This window comes from Hemiscyllium ocellatum, chromosome 16 (genome assembly GCF_020745735.1).
Source record: "Hemiscyllium ocellatum isolate sHemOce1 chromosome 16, sHemOce1.pat.X.cur, whole genome shotgun sequence".
Taxonomy (NCBI): Eukaryota; Metazoa; Chordata; class Chondrichthyes; order Orectolobiformes; family Hemiscylliidae; genus Hemiscyllium; species Hemiscyllium ocellatum.
Window position 1 is genome coordinate 59,768,088 of NC_083416.1, and position 27,298 is coordinate 59,795,385.

At 38.3% G+C, this 27,298-nt stretch overlaps 1 protein-coding gene across 1 annotated transcript in view; it reads left to right on the top strand.

Moving 5' to 3' along the window:
• Positions 1–26,752, top strand: part of LOC132823083 (gamma-aminobutyric acid receptor subunit alpha-6-like) — a 30,092-nt gene extending 3,340 nt beyond the window's left edge. Inside the window, exons 6-9 of the mRNA XM_060836622.1 lie at positions 10,659–10,802; positions 16,283–16,435; positions 19,017–19,267; positions 26,471–26,752. Coding sequence (XP_060692605.1) covers positions 10,659–10,802; positions 16,283–16,435; positions 19,017–19,267; positions 26,471–26,752 — 830 coding nt within the window. The remainder of the gene's footprint in view (positions 1–10,658; positions 10,803–16,282; positions 16,436–19,016; positions 19,268–26,470) is intronic.
• Positions 26,753–27,298: the final 546 nt, after the last annotated feature.

A 27,298-nucleotide genomic window follows, 5' to 3' on the forward strand; every position in this document is an offset into this window, starting at 1 on the left:
ATTAACAGAAAAGTAAATTGGCAAGCAAGTTGCCAACTTGCTATCACCATTTTATTGTAAGTATTTTGACTTTTTAAGGTGCATTTGTAAAACTTTCTGTCTTCAAAAGACTGGAACTTATGCTATGGTAGAGTTCTATAAGTGTAGTTGCCCATCTGAACCCTGCTCAAATGGCCATCCATCTTGTGTAATCATTGCTAGTGAGTGTCGATTCCTATTTGCCAAGTGGATGGAATTTTCTTTAGATATATATTTTGGAAGTTACCATTTTGCTGATGTCTGTTAAAATAATGGTATTGTTGCACCCACAATTGAGCACTATTTTACACCTATTTTTAACCAGTGTAATTGCAGGAAATTTGTACTTAAGAATTTTGGAATTCAAGATGGAGTGAAGACATGCTCAATGAGGGAATCATTGGACATAAAAGACTGAGGGAGTTTGGATATAGTTGTTAAATGCATAATGCATGTGCTGTCAGGTGTCAACAGTAGCTCAGTGCTAGCCCTCCCATGTCTCAGTTAGAATTTCAATGGTTTGTCCCTGATTATGGGATTTGTGTATATACTGCCACAATATCAAGACTTGTATAGAAACCTAGGCTACAGGAGCAGGAGTATGCCAGCTGCTTGCCATCCGTTATGATCATAGGTGATTAGTTCCAAGTCAATAGTCTGTTCCCACATTTTCCCTCATAGCCTCTGATCCCCTTAGCCCCAAGGACCATATCCAACTCTTGCTTCAAATCAGGCAATGTTTTGGATTCAGCTGCTTTCTGTCATAGCGAATCCCACCAGGCTCTCCACTCTTTCGGTGAAGAAATTTCTCCTTATCTCAGTCCTACATGGCTTACTTCATATCCTTAGCCTTTGACATTCTAGTTTTCTGGACTAATTTGTCATCAGGAACATCTTTCTTGCATCTATCCTGTCTAGTACAGTTTGAATTTTATAGCTTTTTATGAGATCCTCCTCATTCCTCAAAACTCCAGTTCATAAATCCTAACCAGTTCAACCTGTCTTCATGTGGCAGTCCTACTATCCCGGAAATCAGAGTGGTAAACCTTCACTACAGTTTTTCTAAATATTCTTTTTCAGATAAGGAGACTGAAACTACACATTATATTCTAGGTCTAGTCTCACCAAGGCCTTGTATAATTTCCATAAGACATCTTTCCTCCCGTAATTGAATCCTCTCACTATGAAGGCCAACATACCATTCTTTACCACCTACTGCACCTGCATGCTTCAATAGCTGGTATACAAAGAAATCCAGGTCTCATTTTATTCCTCGCTCATTCCTTTCACTCAATTTAGAGATATATCTTTCAATTCAGACACTCACCTGAGATTCCAGCAGTGACAGTACTTTAACTTCAGTTTAGTTTAATTGGTTGTTTGTCTTTGCTGTTTTGGACCTTTATGTAAATTGTTAGTAATGTTCCCTCTGTTACAAGAATGACTACACTTTGATAGTACTGGTGTGGATATTTTAAAGGTATGATAGGCACTACATAACATAATGTCTTGCTGAACATCCATGTTTCCTTGATCTTTAATACTGGATATTTGCTTATTGGCAAGACAACAGGAAACTCAAACCTCGTGGTTTAAACATGCACGTTTTCTACCACTAGTCACTGAATAACGATCAGAATCTTAGAATCCTTACAGTGTGGAAACAAGCTCTTTGGCCCAAAGAGTCCACACTGATCCTCGGAGTATCCCACCCAAACCCAATCCCTATTACTCTACATTTACCCCTGACTCAGGCACCTAACCTACACATCTTTGAACTGTGGGAGAAAACTGGAGCACCCAGAGGATATCCACAAAGACACTGGGAGAATGTACAAACTCCACAAAGATAGTCGCCTGATGCTGGAATCGAACCCGGATCCCTGGTGCTATGAGGTAGCAGTGCTAACCACTGAACCACCATAAGCAGGAACACTGCCTGTGTTCTTACTATTTTCTATTTTCCAATGCAGAGGCGTGAAGGCCAATTATAGTTTTTGCAATTGATTGAAAGCTGAAATCTTCATTATCATCTAACCATAGTCCCAAAGGACTATAGATATGTCCCTCAGTTACAGAGAGGCAATTACATAGGTTACCACTCTACAAACGTGGGTGAGATACAGAGACAGGGCCTCCTTTTCATGGGGATTATTTCCACATCATTGGCATCATTTTGCATCACACTCTAGGCATCTAGAACTGAATAAACCAATCCCGCCAGTGCTGACATCAACAATTCAGCAAAATCTATTAACAGAATCCCATCCGGTCTGAATAATATGGCTGTGGCAAGATGAGCAGGAGTATCAGGTGAGATGTTTGGCAAACTCTGTTTCAACACCAAGATCATCTTGCTGCATCTTGTACATGTCTCTCAAAAGGCATGGTGCGATTCATGAAGGCAGCAGTTCACATTGACAGTCATTATTGTTCATTAACTGCCTTGTTAACAAGCCACCTTGCCATGGGTTACAATCTTGCCAAACTTGTCAAACAAAAAAAGTTATAAAAAGTCAACATGGAAGCCAGAGTGGGATCTTGGTGGCTTCAACTTGCTGCTTGTATCAACACCTCAGACACAACCCTTGGGCCTTGACCATATGCAGCCCAAATTCACAGACGTTTGCATGTGATGTGAACCCTCATGATCCACTTTTGGGAGGATTCTGCACTTCAATGATGTATCTCAAACATCACAATTCTGATCCAATTACAGGATGAGCCTGCAGATCAATGATATATCTCAGAATGCATCGGCAAGTATTTTAGTGTTGTAGCACATGGACTGGACCAGGCTTCATCTCTGGATTCTTCAGTTGTTACTCAAGTGCTCACTCTCCACATGCACATATCCACCCTGCATTTCATTTACTTACCTTGCCATCTTGTGACATGCCCCCTCAGACAGAGATACCAAGCTTTTATTTTACTGTTTTGCAATATCATTTAGTGCAGGTACAAAACCACGAAGCTTGCCACAATTGTCATCTGGCTTCAATCCAGCCAAGGGGTATAGCCTTCAGTCAGGAGATCCAAGATAGTAAGTGAATGTTAGTCTCCAATACTAGCTGCAAATGTGTTGCTGGTCAAAGCACAGCAGGTTAGGCAGCATCTCAGGAATAGAGAATTCGACGTTTCGAGCATAAGCCCAGGAAGGCTTATGCTCGAAACGTCGAATTCTCTATTCCTGAGATGCTGCCTAACCTGCTGTGCTTTGACCAGCAACACATTTGCAGCTGTGATCTCCAGCATCTGCAGACCTCATTTTTTACTCTCCAATACTAGCCCAGGTCCTGCTTGAGATGGTGAATGCCAGGGTGCTTTGTTGATCAGAGTGAGGAACAAAATCAGGGAGAGCACACCACCTTTTCTGAGTCTGCCCTACTGTGGGCTGTTTTGCTCCTGGAATGAAACAGAGGTGTGTGTTACAGAAGATTAAAACACAGCTATTAGTGTTGGTGCGGTTGGGAAGATTTCACAAGTGAGTGAGTAAGCCACACTGTGGGCATGCAGGGTTAGTAGTGTAGCAAATTGAGATGAATGAGAGCAAGTAGGGAAGTTATTGCAGGAGAGCGATTTAAAGTTTGAGCTTTAGTAGTTGGTCATTACAGGACCAGAGGTAGCATGAGTGAGATATCAGAGCAAGGGTGGTGGCACTTACTCTACTAGAATCAGAAAGGACATTGCCTTTCTTCTCATGGTGCTGGGCATTTCTCTACATGGCCGAGACATCTTTAACCTGGGTGTAAACTTTGCATCAGACTCACATGGTCTGATGTTATGGCATTCTCTCTTGGTCTTGAGGGAAGAAAATGTTCCATCTGTGCATCACCCCATCCTTTAGCTGCTCCAGGAATAGATCTACAAAGTGGAATGATGGGATGTCAAGAACATTTTAAGAACAGACTGACAATATTGTCCAGTTGCACAATGGCTTTTTTAAACATGACACCAGCTCCAGAAATACTGGCTAATTACAGGATATCTGGTGAGTACTCTTGGAATGTTGCATGGTAGGATGGAGTAAAAATCAGACAGGATAGTCATCTGAAGGCTGAAATAATGATCAATGCAGTGTGTTTGGTCAGATATTGTGTAAAAAAAAACTCACTTGGTCTCATGGTATGATTCATACTACCAAACTTAATTGAAACCTAACAAAAATCTATAAGATTCAACCTTCTGAATTTAACCTGAGACATTCCTAGCTTATACAACTTAGACTAACCTACCCTGACCTTGGGGTAATATATGTATAAAAATGTTTTCTGTTTTGTTCCTCATAATACAATGATACTCTTGAACAGGAAAAGTAGTATGTTGTAAGGGAAACTTGGATGTGTAGTGAATTTGACATGGCATGATTTGAGTCCTTTTAGTGTCTGGTAAGGAAGCACCACTTTGTGTATATTGCAGAACCTTATGCAACATCTGTGGACATTTCAGCATGGTATACAAGTTGGTTATGGGATGCAAATCCAGAAAAATGTTCATATGCATCTCATTCCTTTCTACTCCTCAACCCTTTCCTCAGAATTGTCAAGACATGCTTATATTAAAGCAAAATTCATGGCTGCTGGAAATCTCAAACAATCACAGAAAATGCTGGATAACCTCAGCAGGTCTGGCAGCTTCTGTGAAGAGAGAAACAGAGATAATGTTTCAAGTCTAATATGACTCTCTTCAATCTATGAAGAAGAGTCATATCCGACTTGAAACATTGCTATCTTTTGGTTCTGTCTTGTTTCTCATCTATTTTTTGGTCTCCCTAATATATTTCCTACATGTTGTTGTTATTTTCCATTCTAAATTTTTCCACTGATTTGGATCAGATTATTGTCACTATTGCTTTTATTTCTCCTTTGATATATTTGCAGTTTTTAGTTTGTTTCTTATTTTTCTATTGTCCAATTGAACAGTGACCAAAATGCCCATATAATTTATTTTCAGGCCACTAGTCTACTAAATTGGTTATTGTTGTGACAATTTTACATCCAAGTTACAGCAATGATTACTGCCTCAGGTATTCCTTGAAGGTTTTAAACTGTGCTAATTCGTCAAAGGTTATAGTAAGAAATCCAGGAATAAGTTGTTCTGATCCCATTTGAAAACTATTGTTATATATCTTACACATTTCTCCACTAAGAAAGCAACTTTTGGTATAGAGTCATAGAGATGTACAGCATGGAAACAGACCCTTTGGTCCAACCTGTCCATGCTGACCAGATATCCCAACCCAATCTAGTCCCTCCTGCCTGCACCCGGCCCATATCCCTCCAAACCCTTCCTATTCATATACCCATCCAAATGCCTCTTAAATGTTGCAATTGTACCAACCTCCACCACATCCTCTGGCAGCTCATTCCATACACGTACCACCCTCTGCATGAAAATGTGCCCCTTAGGTCTCTTTTATATCTTTCCCCTCTCACTGTAAACCTATGCCCTCTAGTTCTGGACTCCCCCACCCCAGGGAAAAGACTTTGTCTATTTTTCCTATCCATGCCCCTCATAATTTTGTAAACCTCTATAAGGTCAACCCTCAGCCTCCAACGCTCCAGTGAAAACAGCCCCAGCCTGTTCAGCCTCTCCCTATAGCTCAAATCCTCCAACCCTGGCAACATCCTTTAAATCTTTTCTGAACCCTTTCAAGTTTCACAACATCTTTCCAGTAGGAAGGAGTCCAGAATTGCATGCAATATTCCCACAGTTGCCTAACCAATGTCTTGTATAGCCGCAACATGACCTCCCAACTCCTGTACTCAATACTCTGACCAATAAAGGAAAGCATACGAAATGCCTTCTTCACTCTCCTATCTACCTGCAACTCCACTTTCAAGGAGCTATGAACCTGCACTCCAAGGTCTCTTTGTTCAGCAACACTCCCTAGCACCTTAGCAGGACTTATATACTTAATGGTAAGATTTGCTTTCCCAAAATGCAGCACTTCGCATTTATCTGAATTAAACTCCATCTGCCACTTCTTAGCTCATTGGCCCATCTGGTCCAGATCCTGTTGTAATCTAAGGTAACCTTCTTCGCTGTCCACTATACCTCCAATTTTGGTGTCATCTGCAAACTCACTAACTGTGTCTCTTATGCTCGCATCCAAATCATTTATGTAAATGACAAAAAGTAGAGCATCCAGCACTGATCCTTGTGGCACCCCACTAGTCATGGGCTTCCAGTCTGAAAAACAACCCTCCACCACCACTCTTTGTCTTCTACTTTTGAGCCAGTTCTGTATCCAAATGGCTAGTTCTCCCTGTATTCCATGAGATCTAACCTTGCTAATCAGTCTCCCATGGGGAATCTTGTCGACTGCCTGGCTGAAGTCCATTTAGATCACATCCACTACTCTGCCCTCATCAATCATCTTTGTTACTTCTTCAAAAAACTCAATCAAGTTTGTGAGACATGATTTCCCATGCACAAAGCCATGTTGACTATCCCTAATCAGTCCTTGCCTTTCCAAATACATGTGCTTCCTGTCCCTCAGGATTCCTTTCAACAGCTTGCCCACCACTGAAGTCAAGCTCACTGCCTTGTCTTTGCCGCACTTCTTAAACAGTGGCACCACGTTTGCCAACCTCCAATCTTCCGACACCTCACCTGTGACTATCGATGATACAAATATCTCAGCAAGAGGCCCAGCAATCACTTCTCTAGCTTCCCACAGAGTTCTCAGTTACACCTGATCTGATTTTGGGGATCAATCCACCTTTAACCATTTCAAAACATCCAGCAATTCCTCCTCTGTAATCTGGATATTTTGCAAGATGTCACCATCTATTTCCCTACAGTTTATATCTTCCATATCCTTTTCCACAGTAAATACTGATGCAAAATACTCATTTAGTATCTCCCCCATTTTCTGTGGCTCCACACAAAGGCTGCCTTGCTGATCTTTGAGGGGCCCTATTCTCTCCGTAGTTACCCTTTTGTCCTTAATACATTTGTGAAAACCCTTTGGATTTTCCTTAATTCTATTTGCCAAAGCTATCTCATGTCCCCTTTTTGCCCTCCTGATTTCCCACTTAAGTATATTAAAAGTAAGTTATCATATCCTGTCGTCATGGACACGTGTATATAAATGTTACAAGGAGTTGCTGATGGATATTCTTGATACAACAGAAACAAGCTATTTTCCTTAACAAACAAGTTTTTCTTAACTGACTGAAGAAGTAACCTTACATTATCTAAAGATTATCTGTTAATGCATAAAATGAAATTGTGATTTTGGAAAATGTATCACAAACAATTGCCTTCTTAATGTTGTTGTAATTATTGTTATAATGCAGAGGTGGTGGCAGAATGGTAGTGTCACTGAAGTATTCGCTTAGAAGCTCAGGCAAATGCTTGAAGGGTATAGGTTCAAATCCTAACATATAGAACGGGGAATTTAAATTCAATTAATAAATCATGAAATAAAAGCTAATCTCAGTAATATAGACCATGAAACCATTGTTATAAAAACCCACCTGGTTCACCTGGGTAATTTTCATAGAATAATATAGCACAGAAACAGACCCTACAGTCCAGCTCATCCACACCCACCAAGTATCCTGAGCTGATCTAGTCCCACTTTCTAGCATTTGGTGCACCTCCCTGTATTCCTTCCTATTCAAGTACCCATGTGACAATACTTTAAAAAGTGCATTTTATCTTAGTTTTCTTAATGAAGAAAGATTGAGATAGAGGTGTAGAGTGGTCTGCTCAAAGCCAATAAAATAAACAGCCTGTGAGGTCCTAGACTTTTTTTTTAAAGTTGGAACAATAGAAGCAGCCTGAATGGGTGATACCAAGCTTCCACAGAAATATGACTTTAAGTTTTAGCTTTCTGCGTTGCTCGAGTCTTCAAGCTGGATTGAGAAGCCGTCATTCCTCTCGCTGTAGAAGCTGGGTTCTCTACCTTCTGCTAGAATTGCATGTGAGACTACCTATTTTACTGAATTTGCTTTTGACAAGGCTGTGTTTACGGGTTGTTACTATATTGCAACAGTTAATTAGTAGTAGTTAATATGTATATCATGTAAATCATTTTGATATAGTTATAGTTAATCCATTTATTTTATTTTGTTTTTATGTTGTCTTTATTTTAACTGTAGTATAAAAATAAAATGTGTTTTGCTTAACGTCGAGCAGTTTGACCAATCGAATTGCACCTGGAATGCAACGCCTTGCACATACCTTTCTAAAATAAGAAAAAGTCAAGCTCTAGGCTATTTTCTTAATATATTTTGAGGTGGTTTAGTCATGTCTTTAATACTCATGTAAATGTCTGTCTGTCTTATAAATGGTATAATTATACCCCTTCCTGCACCACCTCTGGCAGCTTGTTCTGTACAAACACTACCTTCTGTGTGTAAATGTTGTCCCTCTGGTCCCTTTTAACTCTTTTCCATCTCACCTTAAACTCCCTACCTTTCAGAGAAGGATAGCTGCCCTTACCTGGTCTGACTTACGTTATCCTACATCAACAGCTTTGTAGTTGACTCCTAAATAGCCTCTGAAATGATTCAGCAGGCTATTCAGTGGTACCAAACTACTATAAAGGCTAAAAGGAATGAAATTAGATGGACCACCCAAAGCACTAAAAAGGATAGTGATGCACCTAGCATTGTTCATCCTGCAAGTACTTCCTTAATCATCTGGGGACCTTCTCCCCAAACTGGGAGAGATGTTTCATACACTAGGAACTAGTAGAAAGACTGTTAAGGAATAGATTTACAAAGAAATAAGAGATACACAAATCATAGAGGAGTTTTAATGGAGGACTTTAAATATCAGGAATTTCTAATGAAGGGCCTCTGCCCGTAAAGTCGACTGTCATGCTCCTCGGATACTGTCTGACCTGCTGCGCTTTTCCAGTGCCACTCTTATTGTCTCTGACTTCTCCAGTATCTGCAGTCCTCACTTTCTCCTGAGATTCAAGTACTGTAAAGGGATACAGGGCAAGAGTGTGGTAAAAGAGTTTTATGTTTTAGATCGATAGAGTAGGATTGTTTGGGGACCAAAAATGGATTTATGCTTGGAGGGAAGGGAAATAGCTGAGATATTATATTAATACATTGCATCTGTCTTTCCCAAGGAAGAAGGTGCTGCTCAGGCTGTGGTGAAAAATGAGATAATTAATACACATGAAGAACTTACAATTGATGAGGAACAGGTGTTAAATAGGCTGACTAAACTTAAAAATTGCACCAAGGTTAGATGAGCTATATACAAGGATACTGAGAGCAGTGAAAGCAAAAATTTCAGAGGCACTGGCCATAATTTTTCTGTCGTCTTTAGAGTCATGTTTGATGCCAGAGGAATTGAGAATTGTAGATGTTGCACCCTTGTTCAAAAAAGGTATTAGGATAAGATCAGCAAATATAGATCAGCCAGTTTAACCTCAGTGTAAGGAAAACTTATAGAAACAATGACTTGGGATAAAATTAATAGTCTTGTTGTCAAATACAGGTTAATTAAAGAAAGCCAACATTAATTTGTTAAAGAAAAATTGTTAAGAAACTTACTGGATATTTTGAAGAGCATTTATTAGGATACTTGCTGTTCCTGATATGTTTATGCCCTTGGCACAGTTTCCAAACTCAACTAATGTGATTCCCCAGCCAGCTCCCTGTAATGCTTCTTTCTTCCTTTCAGTTGACTCTCTAATTCCCTTTTGAATGCCTCAATTGAGCCTGTGTCCGTCAAGGTCTTAGCAAATGCATTCCAGATCCTAAATGCTGATTGTGTAAAAACATCACTTCTGCTGATTTTTGCTGCTTTTACCGACTACAAATTTCAGAAAGCACAATTTCAAAACTTGCACTTGATATGGAACTTGGAAACATTGTGAACAGTGGGGCTTAAAGTGCAGAAGTTCAAAAGGACATGGACAAGTTGGTGGAATAGGCAGGCAACTAGCATATGAAGTTCAGTGCAGAGAAACATTAATTTTGCTTGGAAGAACATGGAGAGATATATAAAATGTACAATCTGAACGTGGTGCAGGAGCAGGAGACATATACAAGTCATTAAAAATGTCACAACAAGTTGAAAATAAATTCAATAAAGCTGATACTATCCAAGACTGCATTAATAGTGCCACAGAGCAAGGACGTTATTTTGAAGTTGTATAAGATACTGCTTTGGGTAGAGTAGATAGGGCGAAACTATACCTGCACATAAAAAACAAGATACAAATGTAATGTGGTTGGTAAAAGAAGCAAAATCAGCATGAGCAATATTTTTGTGCACTGAGCAGTTAGGATCTGGAATGCACTTTAAGATTGCGACGGACACAGGTTCAACTGAGGCATTCAAAAGGGAATTAGACTGTCAACTGAAAAGGAAGAAAGAAGCATAAGAGAGAGCTAGCCGGGGAAATCACATTAGTTGAATTTGGAGACCACTGCTGACAGTGAGCTGAATGGCTTCCTTCTACACTGTAACTATGTTTTGATCTGCTATCTTATTTTTAGGTAATTGATGCTCCAAAATGCCTTCTGTTTCATGCTTGTGAATCATTATTGCTGTAAATAGGCATGATGATACTGTTAACTGGTGAAAACTATATTAGGTAATCTTAAAAGAACTAACAGTTTATGATGGGAGAATCAACTGGAACCTGACATTTAATTTTGCAGATGCCTATCCTAGAAGTGAAATAATTTACACATGGAAGAAGGGCCCCTCATACTCAGTAGAAGTACCAGATGAATCTTCAAGTCTGCTGCAGTATGATCTTGTAGGCCAAACTGTATCTAGTGAAACCATGAAATCCAACACAGGCAAGTGGGATGATTTTTCAGTTATGTGTTTCAACAAGTAAGTATTTTTTTGTATAGTTTTAAAAATAATAGGAGTAAAACTTTACTATTTATACCCAAAGTTCTCAATTCTAAACTACAAATAAACTAAAATAAGAAGATAAAATATGCTGGAAATACAGAACATTTATACCTTGGACCCATCAATAGTTTAATGGTATTGACCAGTTGAATTTGAAAATGTTCTAATTCTGATATTTGAAATAACAATACTTTGTAAAATTTCATACTTGACAGGATTAATACACAATCATGTATGAACCGGTCCATGCTGCAAAACAATGTATTGAGGGGATAAATCATATTAGGGCATCAATACTGCTTTTACAATTACCAAGAGGTGTTATTGTTTGACATTATATTCTTATCGATGCAACTTTACATAATAACAAGTACTTACCATTTGATGAATATTAGATTTGAATGGTTAGCTTCCAGATGGCAGGCACCTGCAATTTTACAACCTGACTCAAACTGCATGACATAATCATGAATCTTGCCATCTGTTTGAAATGGTATTACTTGCAGTGTACTGAGCAATGATTCCCCACTCTCCTATTTTAAAACCTAAAATATCTTTCAAATTATTAGTATTTATTAAAAAGAATGGTGCCTTTCCAAATTGTCCATACGTGTTGCACAAGGCATGTAGACTGTTTGGAATATGACTTATATTGACATTTGCTAAATACTTTTGCATTTTTTTTTGTCTTCCACATTTACATTTGACTCAGAATTTCATCATCCTGAAACCTGCAAATATAAACATAAATTAAAAATAGTTGAAATCAAAATGAATTTGTTTTGCAAAACAGTAAATAAAATTTACCTTCATTTGTGTTTTACTTTGTTTAAAATAACATTTTAAAATATGATGCATACATTTTGAAATAAATATTACAATAATAATTCCATTTTGGTTTTGAGAAGACATTGATAAACCAATTGGGCCACTCCTTTACGTATTTAATGTGTTACTGTCTTGAAGCAGTCTCTTGTCTATACTTAATACAGTAAGGCACGTGTTCAGAAGGGATGGTGAACCATCCCTTCTGAACCATCAGTGATGTAATTTTTGTGATCATAATGTAAACAGTGTCTGGCTAGAGACTGAAAGAAGCAACACTTTGCACTAGATTGTAGCAATATTTGTAGTGTGAATTAAGCGTTGGAATTATTTTACCATGCTCACATCCAGATTATTGGTAGAATAGAGCAGATAAGGATAACCCAATCAGTTTCATACTAAGGAGACTGGGATAAACCAAGCTCAGAATTAAGGACAGACCAGTACACTCTTCCATAATTGACCCCATCCCAAAACATGGGAAGTGTGGCAGGCAACAGTTGGAAGCAACTGACAAGGTAGGGTGAAAATCACAATTTTCAAGCATTCAGTAAATGATGAAAGAAATGTGGACCTCGAAGTGGCATCAAAACAAGGCATACATAGGAGGGAAGTAGCAGAAACTTCAGAAGGAGAACAGCCTTTAAGAAGCAGAACAATGTGGCATCCACAAGATGTCAAAATCCACAGAACAGTCACTATATCAATCCCAACAGCTTAGGAAGAGGGGTTCCATAACAAAAAAAGAGATGGAAACTCTAGAAACACCAGTCTGAAATGTACAAAACAGACTCAAAGTCTCAAGTAAAAGCTCAGATGCACCAGGTCAGTCCAAATTAATGTACCAGAGGTGGCTGATGTCCTAACGAAGCAAGATATTGATGAGACTTTAGCATTAGTTGAAGAAGTGTTACACTATTAGACACTTCAGTCTGAAGAAAAATTAATTATACAGTGAGTACGGTTCAAATAGAGAAATCAGAAGCAAAGTGAAATTGTTATAAGTTTAAAATCTAGCCTTGCAGATCAATTGATAACAGTGGCAACAGAGGTTTGGAAGATGAATTAGTCAGTAATTGGATTGTTGTTGGTGCAATAAATAGTACTCAAGACTTTTTACAGACAATGAAGATCTGACCCTAGAGCTCATCTTTGTTATGTGAAACGAGTCAATCAGATGAGTCACAAGCAGCCCATACTTTGGGGCAACACCAAAGCTTCAGTTGGGGTGGTCTTTACAGTAAGCAGAAAGGTGGCGAGTTCTTCCTTCAGAAAGCCTATCGTAAAGTTCACTAAAGCTACCAAAAGTGTACAAAACAGTATTTCTATGATTTTTTTTGTGCTTACATTGTGGGCAAAATGAAGGTCCAGAAGGGGAGCAACAAAAAAAAAGTTATGAATCTGGAACAATTTTAAGGACTGAAAACAATTTCGAATGAAATTGTCAAGATATTCTCTCCAATACAATCTTTTAGATTAAGGTTTATGTCGTGTGACTCAACAACTGAGTATGTATTAGGAAAAATGCAAATTGTATCAAGATCTACAGTTGATGAATTTACAAAGTAAGGTATCATACTAAATTCAAAGGTAGATACACATTCTTCTACCATCACAAGTACTTTACTAGGCTAAGAAAGGAAGCATGCAGAAATTGAGCAACACCATTAGAAGATGAACATTGCATACAAATCAGAGCACACTGCCAAGATGACAGGTCTGAATATGTTCCAAATAACAATGTGTAGATAATATTATGAGCAATGTAAGCATTTAAAAATAGTGGATGATTTGTTAGTCTTCATGTGATTGGTGATCCCAAGATCTAATGAGGGATAAGGTTCTTCAAAGACTCCACGGTAGCCATGTATACTTCACAAGATGCAGGGCAAGAGTACAATAAATGTTAAAGTAGCCTCAGATCTCAGCAGCCACAGAATGCCTATATTTTATTGTAGCAATCAAGGAACTGTCAAGTACTAATGGAAAATCTAATGCTATAAAAAAAACCTTTTCAGCTAGACCTTAAAAAATGCTAGGCTTAAATTTGTTTGAGTTCAGAGGAAAGATCTACCTCAACATTATAACTGATTATTTTCATTGGGTGATTAATGGATATCATAGACAACAGCAGATTCTATGTTAAAAGTTTTGAAAATTATTTATTCAATGTATGGTATTCCATGAAGTAATACCTTTATTCCATAAAGGTCTGTAGTTTGTTAATTCAATCTGCAGAATATTCACAAATAATACAATCTTTAAACCATCCAGCCATTTCACTACACCATCCACAGACAGTTCAACAAAGAGTTGTGAAAACCTTAAGGCTGCTACTTTATCCTGATATTTTAGTCTGCAGCACCTTTTTAATGAATTTCTGAACATTGTTCAACAATGTTATATTACAGCAGAATTATTAATGATCCAAAACCTAAAAACTTAAATCCTAGAAACTCTGACATGATAAAACAGTTGAAGATCATGGCTATGTGCAATTATATGAAGAGAATCAAAGATGTAAGCAAACAAAATGAAATAACTACAGAATCAAGCATAGTGTTTAACTACTTCACTACTAGTGCAGAAAGTGCGCATAAGAGATTAATGACTGAAAGTATGGTTATCAAATAAATTAAATAATCTTATTATTCATCATATCTCTTCCAAACTAGTTATATTTTTCAGAATAAACAGATAAATCCTGCTATTTCTAGAGAACAAAGGGAATGGTTTGTATAAATACTAATTATTAATAATTGGGAGAATTAGATACATTCTACATCAATCACTCAGTTAACACAGTCCAGGGACCATCAATCTAGATCAATCAAATTGTAAATCACTGTGATGCAACTGATATAATAACTCCACAGGTAAAATGTTCAGATGGAAGAGTCAACAAGGAAGCATGACAGAGAAGGATTATTCTGTTTAGCACTCTGCTATTAATATATAGAATGTGAATAAAAACATGGAATTACTTTACCACACATTACAGTAGTCCCCCCATACCAGCAGGGGATACGTTCCAAGATCTACCACATTATCCCAAAACTGCGGTTAGGAGTGAACTCATTTATTTAAATGAGGAATTTACCCCCCTGGCAGCCCCTTGATCCCTTGTGCTGTTACATTCCCTATAATATGTTCGGGTTGTAGTAAATCATGGTAAATGATTCTGCGGATATGGGGGTCGGCCTGTAGTCTAAATTATGTTAGAGTAGAGCAAATTGGGACAACCAACTAGTTCAACACAATGGGAACTGGAATAAACTATGCCTAATTCTAAGGGCCAACTGGAACAGGGGCAGACTTTCCTTCCATTATCACCTCTATCTCAAACTAAGTAACACCAGACATTGAAATTATATTATGATGTGTAAGCTTAAAGTGAAACAGTGACTCTTATACTATTGCAATCTAGATGGTTGTTACAAGTCGACATAATTCATAATATACAAATGGTATTTATTAGGTGGCATTTTAATCTAATTCTTCCAGGTAATATTTAGCTGTTATTTAAAACATTTAATAAATAGTATTGTAAAATATTATTATATTTTTCAATTTTAATGTATTATGAATAGAGTCACTACTACACCACTTTATTTGAACTGAAATGGTCTGAGATCATAGTTCACTGAATATCATAGCAAATAAGAATCACAAGTGTGACATGAAGCGATCACATAATGTAAAATAAAGTCAGATATTATATGTGATAACATTGCATTTGAAATGAATTTTTAATATTTAATCTGCCCTAACGATTATATGAATGTAAGGTGAAGTCACAATGGTCCCAGAGGGTCATTCTGTCATTAGAGAGACATGTCTGGTGGTGATTTAACCAGAGGATTATGATACCTCAGCCAAGGGGTAAGGTAAAGAAGGAGCATTCTTCATGGTAACTTCAAGTGGTGTGAGAATTGAACTCACTACTTCACAAACCAGCTATCCAGCTAAATGAGCTAACTGATCCTACAGTAACGAGAATCAGAAAGGTAATTAGTTGAAGCATCCTGCAAAGTTCAACTAAAATTTCCAATTGTCAAGTAAATGGATGCAGTTATACGATACCTTTTAATAACTGCGGCTGAAGCAGCACTTCTAAGTTTTTTGGTTCCTGTATAATTTGCCTCTTTCAAATCTCCAGTGTCACTGTGCAATCCAATCCTGCAATACCTTATGGTTTCCAATTGAACAATTCTGTGAACTTGATTATTTAATACTGCTAAAAGGTGCAGGAGAGGCTTGTCAGAAGGTGTTAAAGTTGCCCTTCAATGTATGACAGATGTTCTTAATGCTAATTGTAAAAATATTGATACAAATTAATGCATGTATATTCTAAAACCAAATTTAGTATGAAAGCATGTGATCGGTTTATATTTTCCTGTAAGCTTGACATACAACAGTGCTTTATACCATTACCATTTACAAGTTATTATCCTATTTTTAACTTGTCATGCCATATTCTAGATTTTCATGTTGCATCCTTAACTCATTTTTCAGTCTGTAGAATGTTAATCTGATTGAAGAGAACTCTAGTAATGTTATGATCACAAAAATGTTTATGTTTGTCTTTGAACAGGTGAATACATAGTGATGACAGTGTATTTTCACTTAAAAAGGAAGATGGGATACTTTATGATTCAGACTTACATTCCTTGCATTATGACTGTAATTCTCTCCCAAGTATCTTTCTGGATTAATAAGGAGTCTGTCCCAGCTAGAACAGTTTTTGGTATGCCTGATTTACGACACCTACTTATGAGTATGTTCATTGGTCAATCTTTGTTTAGTTACCATCATCACTTATTTGTTTCAGGTGAATACTCCATACAAATAGTCTATTTTTTCCTACAAAGAAAACTAGGCTATTATCTCATTCAGACTTACATCCCATGCATCATGACTGTAGCTTTGTCTCAGGTTGTGTTCTGGATAAACAAAGAATCTGTCCCTGCTCGTACTGTGGCGGGTATGGAAACTTTTACTGTGTCTGCTTATAAATAAATGTGTATGGTGGCTTAGGTGCAGAATTATTGTCCCTGTTTTTTTTTCACATTTTCTCACATTGTGTTTTTGCTATTTTTGTAAGTTCATGTCAATGTTTAATGTGTAGCTTTTTATATTAAGAAATGTAATGAATAAGCGATACTACATGAAAAGTGCACATTTAGTCAGAAAACTGTATGTTTTTTAAAAAATATTGTTGTTGGGATGTGGATGTTTCTGCTTGGTGACTATTTATTGCCCATCCCTAATTACTCTTGAGAAAGTTGTGACATTAGCTCCAGGATATCTATGCAGGAGTTCTTGAGGATATCGTCCTAGACGCAGTCATCTTTATCATTGACTTTCCCTCCATTATAAGGTCAGAAGTAAGGATGTTCGCCGATGACTGCACAATGTTTAGCACTATTCATGACTCCTCAGATAATGAAGCAGGCCACCTTCAAATGCAAAATACTTGGACAGTATCAAGGCTTGAGCTGACAATTGGCACGTAACATGCGCAAAACACAAATGCCAGGCTATTACCATCACCAATAAAAAACATTCTAACCACTGCCCCTTGACATTCAATCATCTTACCATCATTGAAACCCGTACTGTTAACATCCTGGATGTTAGCATTGATCAGAAAATCAATTGGACTCACCATATAAATACAGTGACTATAAGTGCAGATCAGAGGTTAGGAATACTGTGAATACTCTTTCCCCTCCCCCCCCCCCCAAAAAAAATCTATCCACTATCTACAAGGTGCAAGTCAGAAATGTCATGGAACACTCACCACTTACCTGAATGAATGCCATTCCATTAATACTCAAAAGGTTTAACACCAGGCAGGACAAAGCAGTCCACGTGAATTGGTACCACACACAAACACAACTAGTCACTTTCTCCACCACCAATGCTTAATAGCAACAGTATATATTATCTCCAAGTTGAACTTGGAGAAAAAATTCACCAAATATACTGAGGCATCACTTTTCAAGTAAAAAATGAGGTCTGCAGATGCTGGAGATCACAGCTGAAAATGTGTTGCTGGTTAAAGCACAGCAGGTCAGGCAGCATCTCAGGAATAGGGAATTTGACATTTCGAGCATAAGCCCTTCATCAGGAATGAGAGAGAGTAGCCAAGCAGGCTAAGATAAAAGGTAGGGAGGAGGGACTTGGGGGAGGGGCGATGGAGGTGGGATAGGTGGAAGGAGGTCAAGGTGAGGGTGATAGGCCGGAGTGGGGTGGGGGCGGAGAGGTCAGTAAGGAGATTGCAGGTTAGGAGGGCGGTGCTGAGTTGAGGGAACCGACTGAGACAAGGTGGGGGGAGGGGAAATGAGGAAACTGGAGAAATCCGAATTCATACCTTGTGGTTGGAGGGTTACCAGGCGGAAGATGAGGCACTCCTCCTCCAGCCGTCGTGTTGTTATGTGAGGCACTCCTCCTCCAGCCGTCATGTTGTTATGAAGTGACAATCACTTGCATCTGAAAGGACAAGGGCAGCAGGGCAACACCCCACCTGCAATTTCCCTTCCTAGCCACTCACTAGCCTGATTTAGAAATATATTGCTGTTCCTTCACTATGTCGCTGGGTCAAATTCCTGGAACTCCCTCTCATGCATCATTTTGGGTCTACCTACAGCGCACTGCGGCAGTTCAAAAGGCAGCTCACTGCCACTTTCTCAAGAGCAGCTAGGCCAAAATTTGCAGATTGAGAAAGTCCTGAGAGGATTAAGTTTGCACTATTATACTCTAACTTTTAGTAGATGTGAACCCTTACTACAAGATGTATCATCACTGGGGAGGTGATCACCCAGTGGTACTATCCCTGCACTGTTAATCCAAAGACCCAGGTGATGTTATGGAGAGACAGGTTCAAATCCTGCAATGGTAGATGGTGGAAATTGAATGGAATAGAAGTCTAGAAAGAAGAATCTAATGATGTCCACAAAACCATTGTCGAATAAACCCATATAGTTCACTGGTGTCCTTTAGGAAAGGGAATCTGCTGTCCTTAAGTGGTCTAGCCTACATGTGACTCCATATTCACAGCAATGTGGTTGATCCCTAATTACAATTGGGGATGGGCAAGTTGACAATCTCTTCAAATATTTCAGGTCAGTGACTAGAAGTAAACACACTTGGTGGACATTAAGGAACAGTCTACTTCCACATCTCAAAGATTATGCTCACCATTTATTAAATGTCATAAGGGATATAAGAAAATTAAGTACAAAAATGGCCATCTAATTGTTTGCTTCGTTATCAATGCCATAAATGCTAAGTAGATTATTATTTTTCTATTTAAATTTCTAAAGGTATTACTACAGTTTTAACCATGACTACTCTAAGTATCAGCGCACGCCACTCGCTACCAAAGGTGTCCTATGCTACTGCTATGGATTGGTTCATAGCTGTATGTTTCGCTTTTGTCTTTTCTGCACTCATCGAATTTGCAGCCGTAAACTACTTCACAAATCTTCAGGCTCAAAAAGCCCAAAAAAAAGCAACACAAGCAGCAGCATTATCAGCAGCAGCAGGAGCACCTGAATCAGAGGAGATAGTATCGGTAAGTGAGTTCTCGTTTGTCGACATGAAAAGGCAAAGTCATGATAACAGACACTTTGTGAATTTCCCATTTAATATGCATCTTATCCTATATAATAAAGATATTGTCAATTTTGTTTCCTAAAGATGTTATACAGTACAACTATTTCCTTTATATAATTTTAAATATGAAATGTAAAACTAGCCCTAGCATAGATTTTGTTTCACTGTTTCCAAAAACAAAATTAAAATCTGGCCTAGCATATTTGCAAAAGGATCTCTGAGGTTTCTACAGTAAATATTTCTTTGAACATGTTTATTAACTGTATCATTTGCCATGGTGACCATTAATGGCAGAGTTGATCTTCAGCCAGCTTCCGTGCTGAAATAGAGTCATATAGGTCTATAGCATGGAAACAGGCCTTTTGATTCAACTTGCTCATGCCACCCAGTTTTCACAATTAATCTGTTCCTATTTTCCTGCATTTGGTCCACATCCTTCCATATCTATCCCATCCATATCTAAATGTTCCTTCAATGACAAAATTGTACTCGTTTCCACTACTACCTCTGACAGTCCATTCCAGACATTCACCACCATCTCTTTGAAAAAGTTGCCTCTCTGGACCCTTTTGTATCTCTCCCATTTCACCTTAAATCTGTGACCTCTAGTTTTAGACCACCCCAACATGGGAAAACAAAACAGTTGGCTACCTAACTTATCTATGCCTCTCAAGATTTTATAGACCTCTTTGAGGTCACCCCTCAATCTCCTTTGATCCAGGGAAAAAAGTCCCAGCCTATTGAACCTCTCCTCATAACTCGAAGCTTCCAGTCCACATAGCATCCTTGTCAATCTTTTCTGCAATTTTTTTAGTTCAATAATACCCTATTTATCACTAGGGCAACAAGATCTATAAGCAGTACTCAAATTGAGGCTTCACCAACTTCTTGTACAACTGGATCAAGATGTCCCAACTCCTATTCTCAGTGCTCTGACCGAAAGCCATCTTCACCACCCTTCTACCTGTGACTCCACATTTAAAAAGCTATGAATCTGTATCCCCAGATCTCTTTGTTTGATAACACACTCCCCAGGGCCTGACCATTGACTGTGTAAGTCCTGCCCTGATTTTACCCACCAAAATGCAACACCTTGCATTTATCTAAATTAAACTCCATCTGCCATCCCTTAGCCCACCAGCCCAGTTTATCAAGAACATGCTGCATTCCCAGACAACCTTCATCACTGTCCACTATACCACCAATCCTGGTGTAATCTGCAAACTGACGAACCACACCTCCTAAATTCTCATCCAAATCATTGATATAAATGAAGAATAACAGTGGACTGAGCACCAATCCTTGTGACGCACCACTGGTCACAGGCCTCCAGTGTGAAAAAAAAGCTCTCTACCATTATCGTCTACTTCTACTGTCAAGCTCTCTCTTGATCCCGTGAGATTTAACATTGCTTTTTCAAGATTTAGGAATATTTTGTTTTTAATGTTGCACAGCTGCAGTGATTATATTTTACATTCTGAAACATCTTCTATTTTAGTGATCAAGATGTTATATGGAATAAATTTAATATAAGTCATTACATGAATTTGCTACATTTTATTTTATATGTCGGCAACTGAAAGAAATTCTGGGCTATAAAATACAATAAGTCCTGCACATAAATGATGGGATCATGTTACCCAAACCACAAACTTTATGTGACTGTCTTATTTATGGATTGTGTTGTGCCGCTAGCATTCAGCGCACTGTTGAGTAACTTCTCACTGAGCATGAGACACAAAATCATGTAAAGCCACCATGGTTGCAGTAGCCAGCACTTCTTAAAGCCAACTTAGCCTGCATCTCATAAATAGGAGGTTTATTTTGGCTGAAGCAGATTCTCAAAGTGATTTTAAAGTGGGTACTCATAGAAATGGCATATGTCAGAGTTAATTTGAATTCTAAACTTCAAATATCAATTGATGTCCCATTAGTGAATACGTTTGAGGCCAAAGTAGATTTTGGTTCCACAGAATCGAGGGATACAGAGAGCAGGCGTGAACATGCAGTTGAATCTAAGTGTTAGCCGTAACATGAATCTGGCACCTGGGTGAGTGTTTGGAGGAGACCCATCTGATGGAGAATTACTGATAGCCTTCCTGCCAACCTTGCCTCTGATCCTGCCATCTACCAATTCCCATCCTGCTCTTACTCATCCAGCGATCCGGCATCAGCTCCAGAATACAATTTGCAACAATGGATAACTGCTTGTCTCTGTTTGGCTGATGCAACTCTCAATGGACAGGATTTCCATCATCATGGTCCTTAATCCTAAGACGGTGAAATGCTAGCTAATTAACTATTTGAGAAGCACTTCAATCAGTTGGCCATCCTCCATGAAAGTTACATGGGTCACCTACTGGTTCACTAAATGCAGCACCTGCATCAGATGCTGCAGGGAATGTTCAGACTAAAGCCCTGCAAACTCCGTTTGCTGCCACAAACTGTTAGACTTGTCATTATACCTGTGAGCCCCAGTGTTGAAAATGCTTGTCAAGGTCCTCCTCTCTTACTAGAATAGTTGAATACTGACCTAGTGGGTTGGCAATAATCTACACATCCCTCTCATGATAACATTTGTCCTGACATTACTGCTACTTTATTAGTTCCCTTCCTGTACCTAACAGCTAGATGGCCTGGACTTCTGCTCCCGTGCAGAAGTAGTGAACTCCAAAACATCTTTTTAGGGTGGTTCTGATGGGCAATCTGCAATATCCACTACTGAAAGTCTTCCACTAGGTCAATGTTTGGATGAGAAAAGGTGCACACAAGATTTACAAATGGAATGGATGCAAGTTTTGTTTCCAAAATGATGTTAAATGGATTGACATTTGAATTGATGGGCAAGACCTGTTTTCCTGACCACTCTTTGATAATATCTCTTCAATTTAAAAAGAATGAGTAAAATTTGTGCAATGTCCTCCTGTTAATTTTGATAGGATGTCACTTCTTTCATTCATTGTGATGATGTTTATATTTTGAAATAAGTGAAAATGTCAGGTAGTACTTACAATTTGCAAGATCTATAGTGTTTTCAATACCTGGTATAAAAAGAAGTATTTCCAGAAATATGAAGTATCAAAAAGATAGTTTTCCATTGAATAGATATTATTTGCTTTAGTACAGAATTGAAGATTGTATTGTCGCAGCTCTTTTGTGAGGAGCACACTGAGAAGCAAGTTCCACTATTCCATTAGAGACAAAATAAACTGCTAAAATGCGAAGAAGACAAACAGGAAGTTGGAAGAACATAGCAAGCCAAACAGCATCAGGAGATGGAGAAGGTGAAGGGAGCTCCCTCCCACTCCCAAGTCTTGATGAAGCGACTTGACCCAAAACGTTGACTTTTTCCACCTGCTGATGCTGCCTGGCTTGCTGTGTTCTTCCAGCCTCCTGTTTGTCCACTATTCCATTAGCCATCACAAATGGATAAATGACCAATTGAATCACTAAGATTGTTGCTTGACATTTTCCACTATCTAAAATAAAAACAATTCAAAATATCACTAAACAAGAAGCCAAAATATATTTATTTGAAACACACATCTCTTAATATGTGAAAAATGATTGCAAAAAATGTGAAAAAAAACTATTATTGCAAATTTAAATTATACTTTCTTTAAATCTAAACACACACGCATTCATTCACAAAGAGACAGTTCTGCAGAGATATTATGGGTGAAAAACAAGGACAAAAATAAATAATTCTGAGAATCGAGAGTCCGAACTAGAAGGGTGGAATGAGGTGACTTCCTCATTGTCGTTTTATTTTTTATATTATGTTGTTATTGACTATAGAGCAGGAGTACATCCTTAATCATCCTTTGTTTAACCATCTTCAGCTGCTTCATCAATGAACTTCACTCCACCATAAGGTCAGAAGTGGAGATGTTCACTGATGATTACAGTGTTCAGTACTATTCACAAATTTTCCAATATTGAAGCAGTTCATGCTCAAATGCCAAATCTGAACAATGTGCAGGCTTGGGCTGACAGTGACAAATAACATACATACCATACAAATGCCAGACAATGACCATTTCAACAACAGTCAAACCACTTCTCCTTGATGATCAATGGTATCACCATCCTGACTTGGAAATACATTGCAATAGTTTCAGTGTCATTGAGTTAAAATCCTGAACTTGATTTCACAACAGCATTGTGGGATGTCCTACAGCATATGGATTTCAGCGATTCAAGAAGGCAGCTGACCACCTCTTAAAGGGCAGCTAGGGGCAGGCAATGAATGTTGGCCCAGCCACTGGTACTCATGTCCCACAAGCGAATTTAAAAAGAAATACCAACACTGAATCCCCTACTATCAACATCATAAGAGTTAACATTGACCAGAAGCTGAACTAGCATTGTCATATAGATACTGTGACTGCAAGAGCAGGGTAGAGGCTAAGACCCTTGCAGCAAGTAGCTTACCTCCTGCCTCCTTAAAGCCTGTCCACAATCTACAAGTCAAAAGTGGAAAATTCCCCACTTGCCTGAATGAGAGTAAATCAAACAATACTCAAGAAGCTCAACACTATGCAGGATAAAGGAGCCCACTTGATTGACACCACATCCACATTTAGTCCTTCCACCATCGATGCTCAGCAGCAGGACTGTGCACCATTTACAAGATGCACTGTGGAAATTCACCAAGGTTTCTTAGACAGCACTTTCCAACTTCACAGCCACTAACATCTACAAGAACAAGGGCAGCAGATGGATACCACCACCTGCAATTTCACCTCCAAATTTCTCACCATCAGACTTGGAAGTATATTGCCATTCCTTCAGTTTCACTGGGTGAAAATCCTGGAATTCTCTCCCTAATGGCATTGTGGGTATACCTAAACTACACTGCACTATCTTTTCTTTTAAATATTTCACACATCTCCAAATGGCCTCAAAACGTTAGATTTTGCACCACAAAGTTACTTTTCAGAACCAGTTCTAAGGAAGGGTCATTCAACCCAAAACATTAACTCTGATTTCTCTCCACCAATCCTGCCAGACCTGCTGTGCTTTTCCAACAATTTCTGTTATTATTTATCAAAACTTGCATTGAATCTCATCTATGTACCTAACAAACTGAGCTCTCTGACAAGACTGCACAGTTATTTCATTGTATCTTTGGAGTCCTTGTCACATTGCAGACTACCAGCTGAAGCTTTAGACTTGCTCCAGCTGAGATAGGAGGCTTTTTCTTGCTGTCCATAACCTAAAACTCCTGGTTACCATTCATGTTGTTGTAATGGGTTCACAGAATAATTTGTCCTAGAGGTGCCACCAGATCCACATTACTTTTCAAGGTTTACTTTTTGGATGGTCATATTCAACCACTTCACACAAATCTCCAATATCATCGTGTGGCATAATGTAATGGTGACTATCTGATACTTTATGTTGACCTGATGTTCTCTTTCTGAAGCCCTCATTCCAACAGTCACAAACCATGTATCACCTCTCAATCTGACTGACCCAACATTTATTTATTATGGTGGAGGGTGATTTGTTAGAATCTTCAGTTGGAATTCCTCCATTGGCTATATGCATGTGTGCTTGTTGTTTTTTTTGCTTTCTTCTCGCCATACCCTTGTGTGCAAGCTGATTTAGTCTTTTGTAGTGAGAACACTGCTTTTGAATGCTCGGCATGCCTTCTTCACCTTTACATATCCTCTACGGTATTTGGATCCAATCATTTGTCCATGATTATTGTCCCCTTTGCAGTATTGAGCAGAATAATGCAAATTTGTTCTGTTCTGCCATGGATATGCTCTTGCTGCTGATTTACTACCACACCACTTCTGCACATGTCAATTGCTTTCCTGACTCTCCATTCTGAGTAGATGTGATACCAATGCAAAATCTCTTATGCCAAATACAATCTTATCTCTAATTAGATCTTCTTTTGAATGTGCAAATTCATAGGATTCTGTCATCTGAATTAGTAAGGTCACATATTGATCAATGGACTCTTTTTCACCTTGGGCTTTCATATTGAACATATAATGTTTATAAGTTACATTTAATTGAGGTTCAAACTATGCCTTGAAAGCTTTCAAAATTCCTTTTTTACTGTTCTCAGAATTCTGATGGAATACACCTCCAGATAGTCTGTCCTCAATAGTGATAAGAGTGCAGTGATGCATACTTCTTTGGCTTGATAAACAATTCTGTTGCTATTTTGTAAATTTTGACTTTGATTCTGGAAAAGCTGCCAGTTTTGCTTCATGGCACTGTTCATTTTGACTAGACTGGGAGAAGAAAAGTTGTAGTCATTTTCTTTCGCCTGTGTTTTATCTGTGTTCTCGTTCTTTTTTATATTTTTATTTCAGTTGCTTAAAGTAGCTTTCATAGCTCTGAACATTTTTTTTTGTGTATACACACAATCCCAGCCCCTCTTCTGACACTTTGTGAGGGTAGCACAGTGACTCAGTGGTTAGCACTGCTGCCTCACAGCATCAGGACCCTGGTTCAATTCCATCCTCAGGTAACTGTGTGGAATTTGCACATTCTCCCTGTGCTTGCTTGGGTTTCGACTGAGTACACTGGTTTTCTCCCACATTCCAAAAATGTGCAGGTTAGGTAGATTGGCCATGCTAAAATGCCCATCATCTGCAGGGATGCGCAGGCTAGATGAATTAGCCATGGGAAATACAGGGATAGGGAAGGGGGGATGGATCTGGGTGAGATGCTCTTTGGAATTTTGTTGACTTGATGGGCTGAATGGCCTGCTTCCATAATGTAGGGATTCTATGATTCTGTGTTGTGATAGGAATAGATAGTGGCTGGAAGGAATGACTTTCTTAAAGTCTCAGTAAGATAGCTATTCTGCAATGTGTGTGCTTCATTGTAGAGGTCACATGGCTATTGCGGACCAGGAAGGACATTTGTTCATGATTGCATTTCAATGCAAACATATGCTAATCCAGCTTGATGTAATTTGTTTTATCCTCACTCCAAATTTTAGCAATATTAAACATACATTTGTTTAGTATGTCTCACAAATGAATGGTTTATGTAATATAGAGTGCAGATGTTTTGATGGTTTCATTTTGATCCCCAGAAAGGTTACAAATCTTGAAACTAGGCCAGAGTGACTTTACCAGGAAGAAGATAATTTCATTCCATTTTCTAAAATATTTTCATTTTTATTTTGTAGCATTCTGATTCCAATTCCAACTTAAAGAAAAGATTTAACTCCTTGGCACCTCAGAAAGAGTCAGCATCCAATGTAGAACCAGATTCTAACAGCAATGTGCAACCGGTTTTGTGTTCTGCTCCTGGTCTCTCTCCATCTGCTCAAACGCAATCTCATACTGGTACCAGCAAGATCGACCAGTATGCCAGGATCCTTTTCCCATTATCATTCGGAGCTTTCAATCTGGTGTATTGGATTGTGTACCTTTCAAAAGACACTATGGAAATGGGAAGTAATATATAAGTTTCAATGTCATATGTTAAATTTGTGTACAGCCAAACAATATTGCATTATCATGCATACAAAAATAATGGATATATAGATTTTCTTACAAAATAGCTGCACAGTGAAGGGTTCAAATGAAAACATAATTTCTTGGGGGAAAGTATGTTACAGTATTAAAATGCTCTTCTACATTGTATTTCTTTATTATACATAACAATTGAAAATATCCACTGGAGAAAGATAGGAATAAATAGAATTACAACAATTTAATTTGACCATGTAAAACTAAGCAATTTCTCATTTGAAGGGCTGAACTCAATGGACTGATTCTGCTTTTCATATTTTGCACTTCTGTCCTTATCGAATATTTTATGACTTTACCATATAATTCAATATATTATCAAGGCTAGTTTTGATTTGACTCATGCATACCGGGAAATACTGTGGGTCATGTGTATTGGAATCCTGTAATATAATGTTAGCTTTCTTTAGCTTCAGTCCCAAGAAGAGTTTAGAGAAGATTTATTTTGTGTGCTCATTGTGGTTTGAAGTAAAGTACTGCAA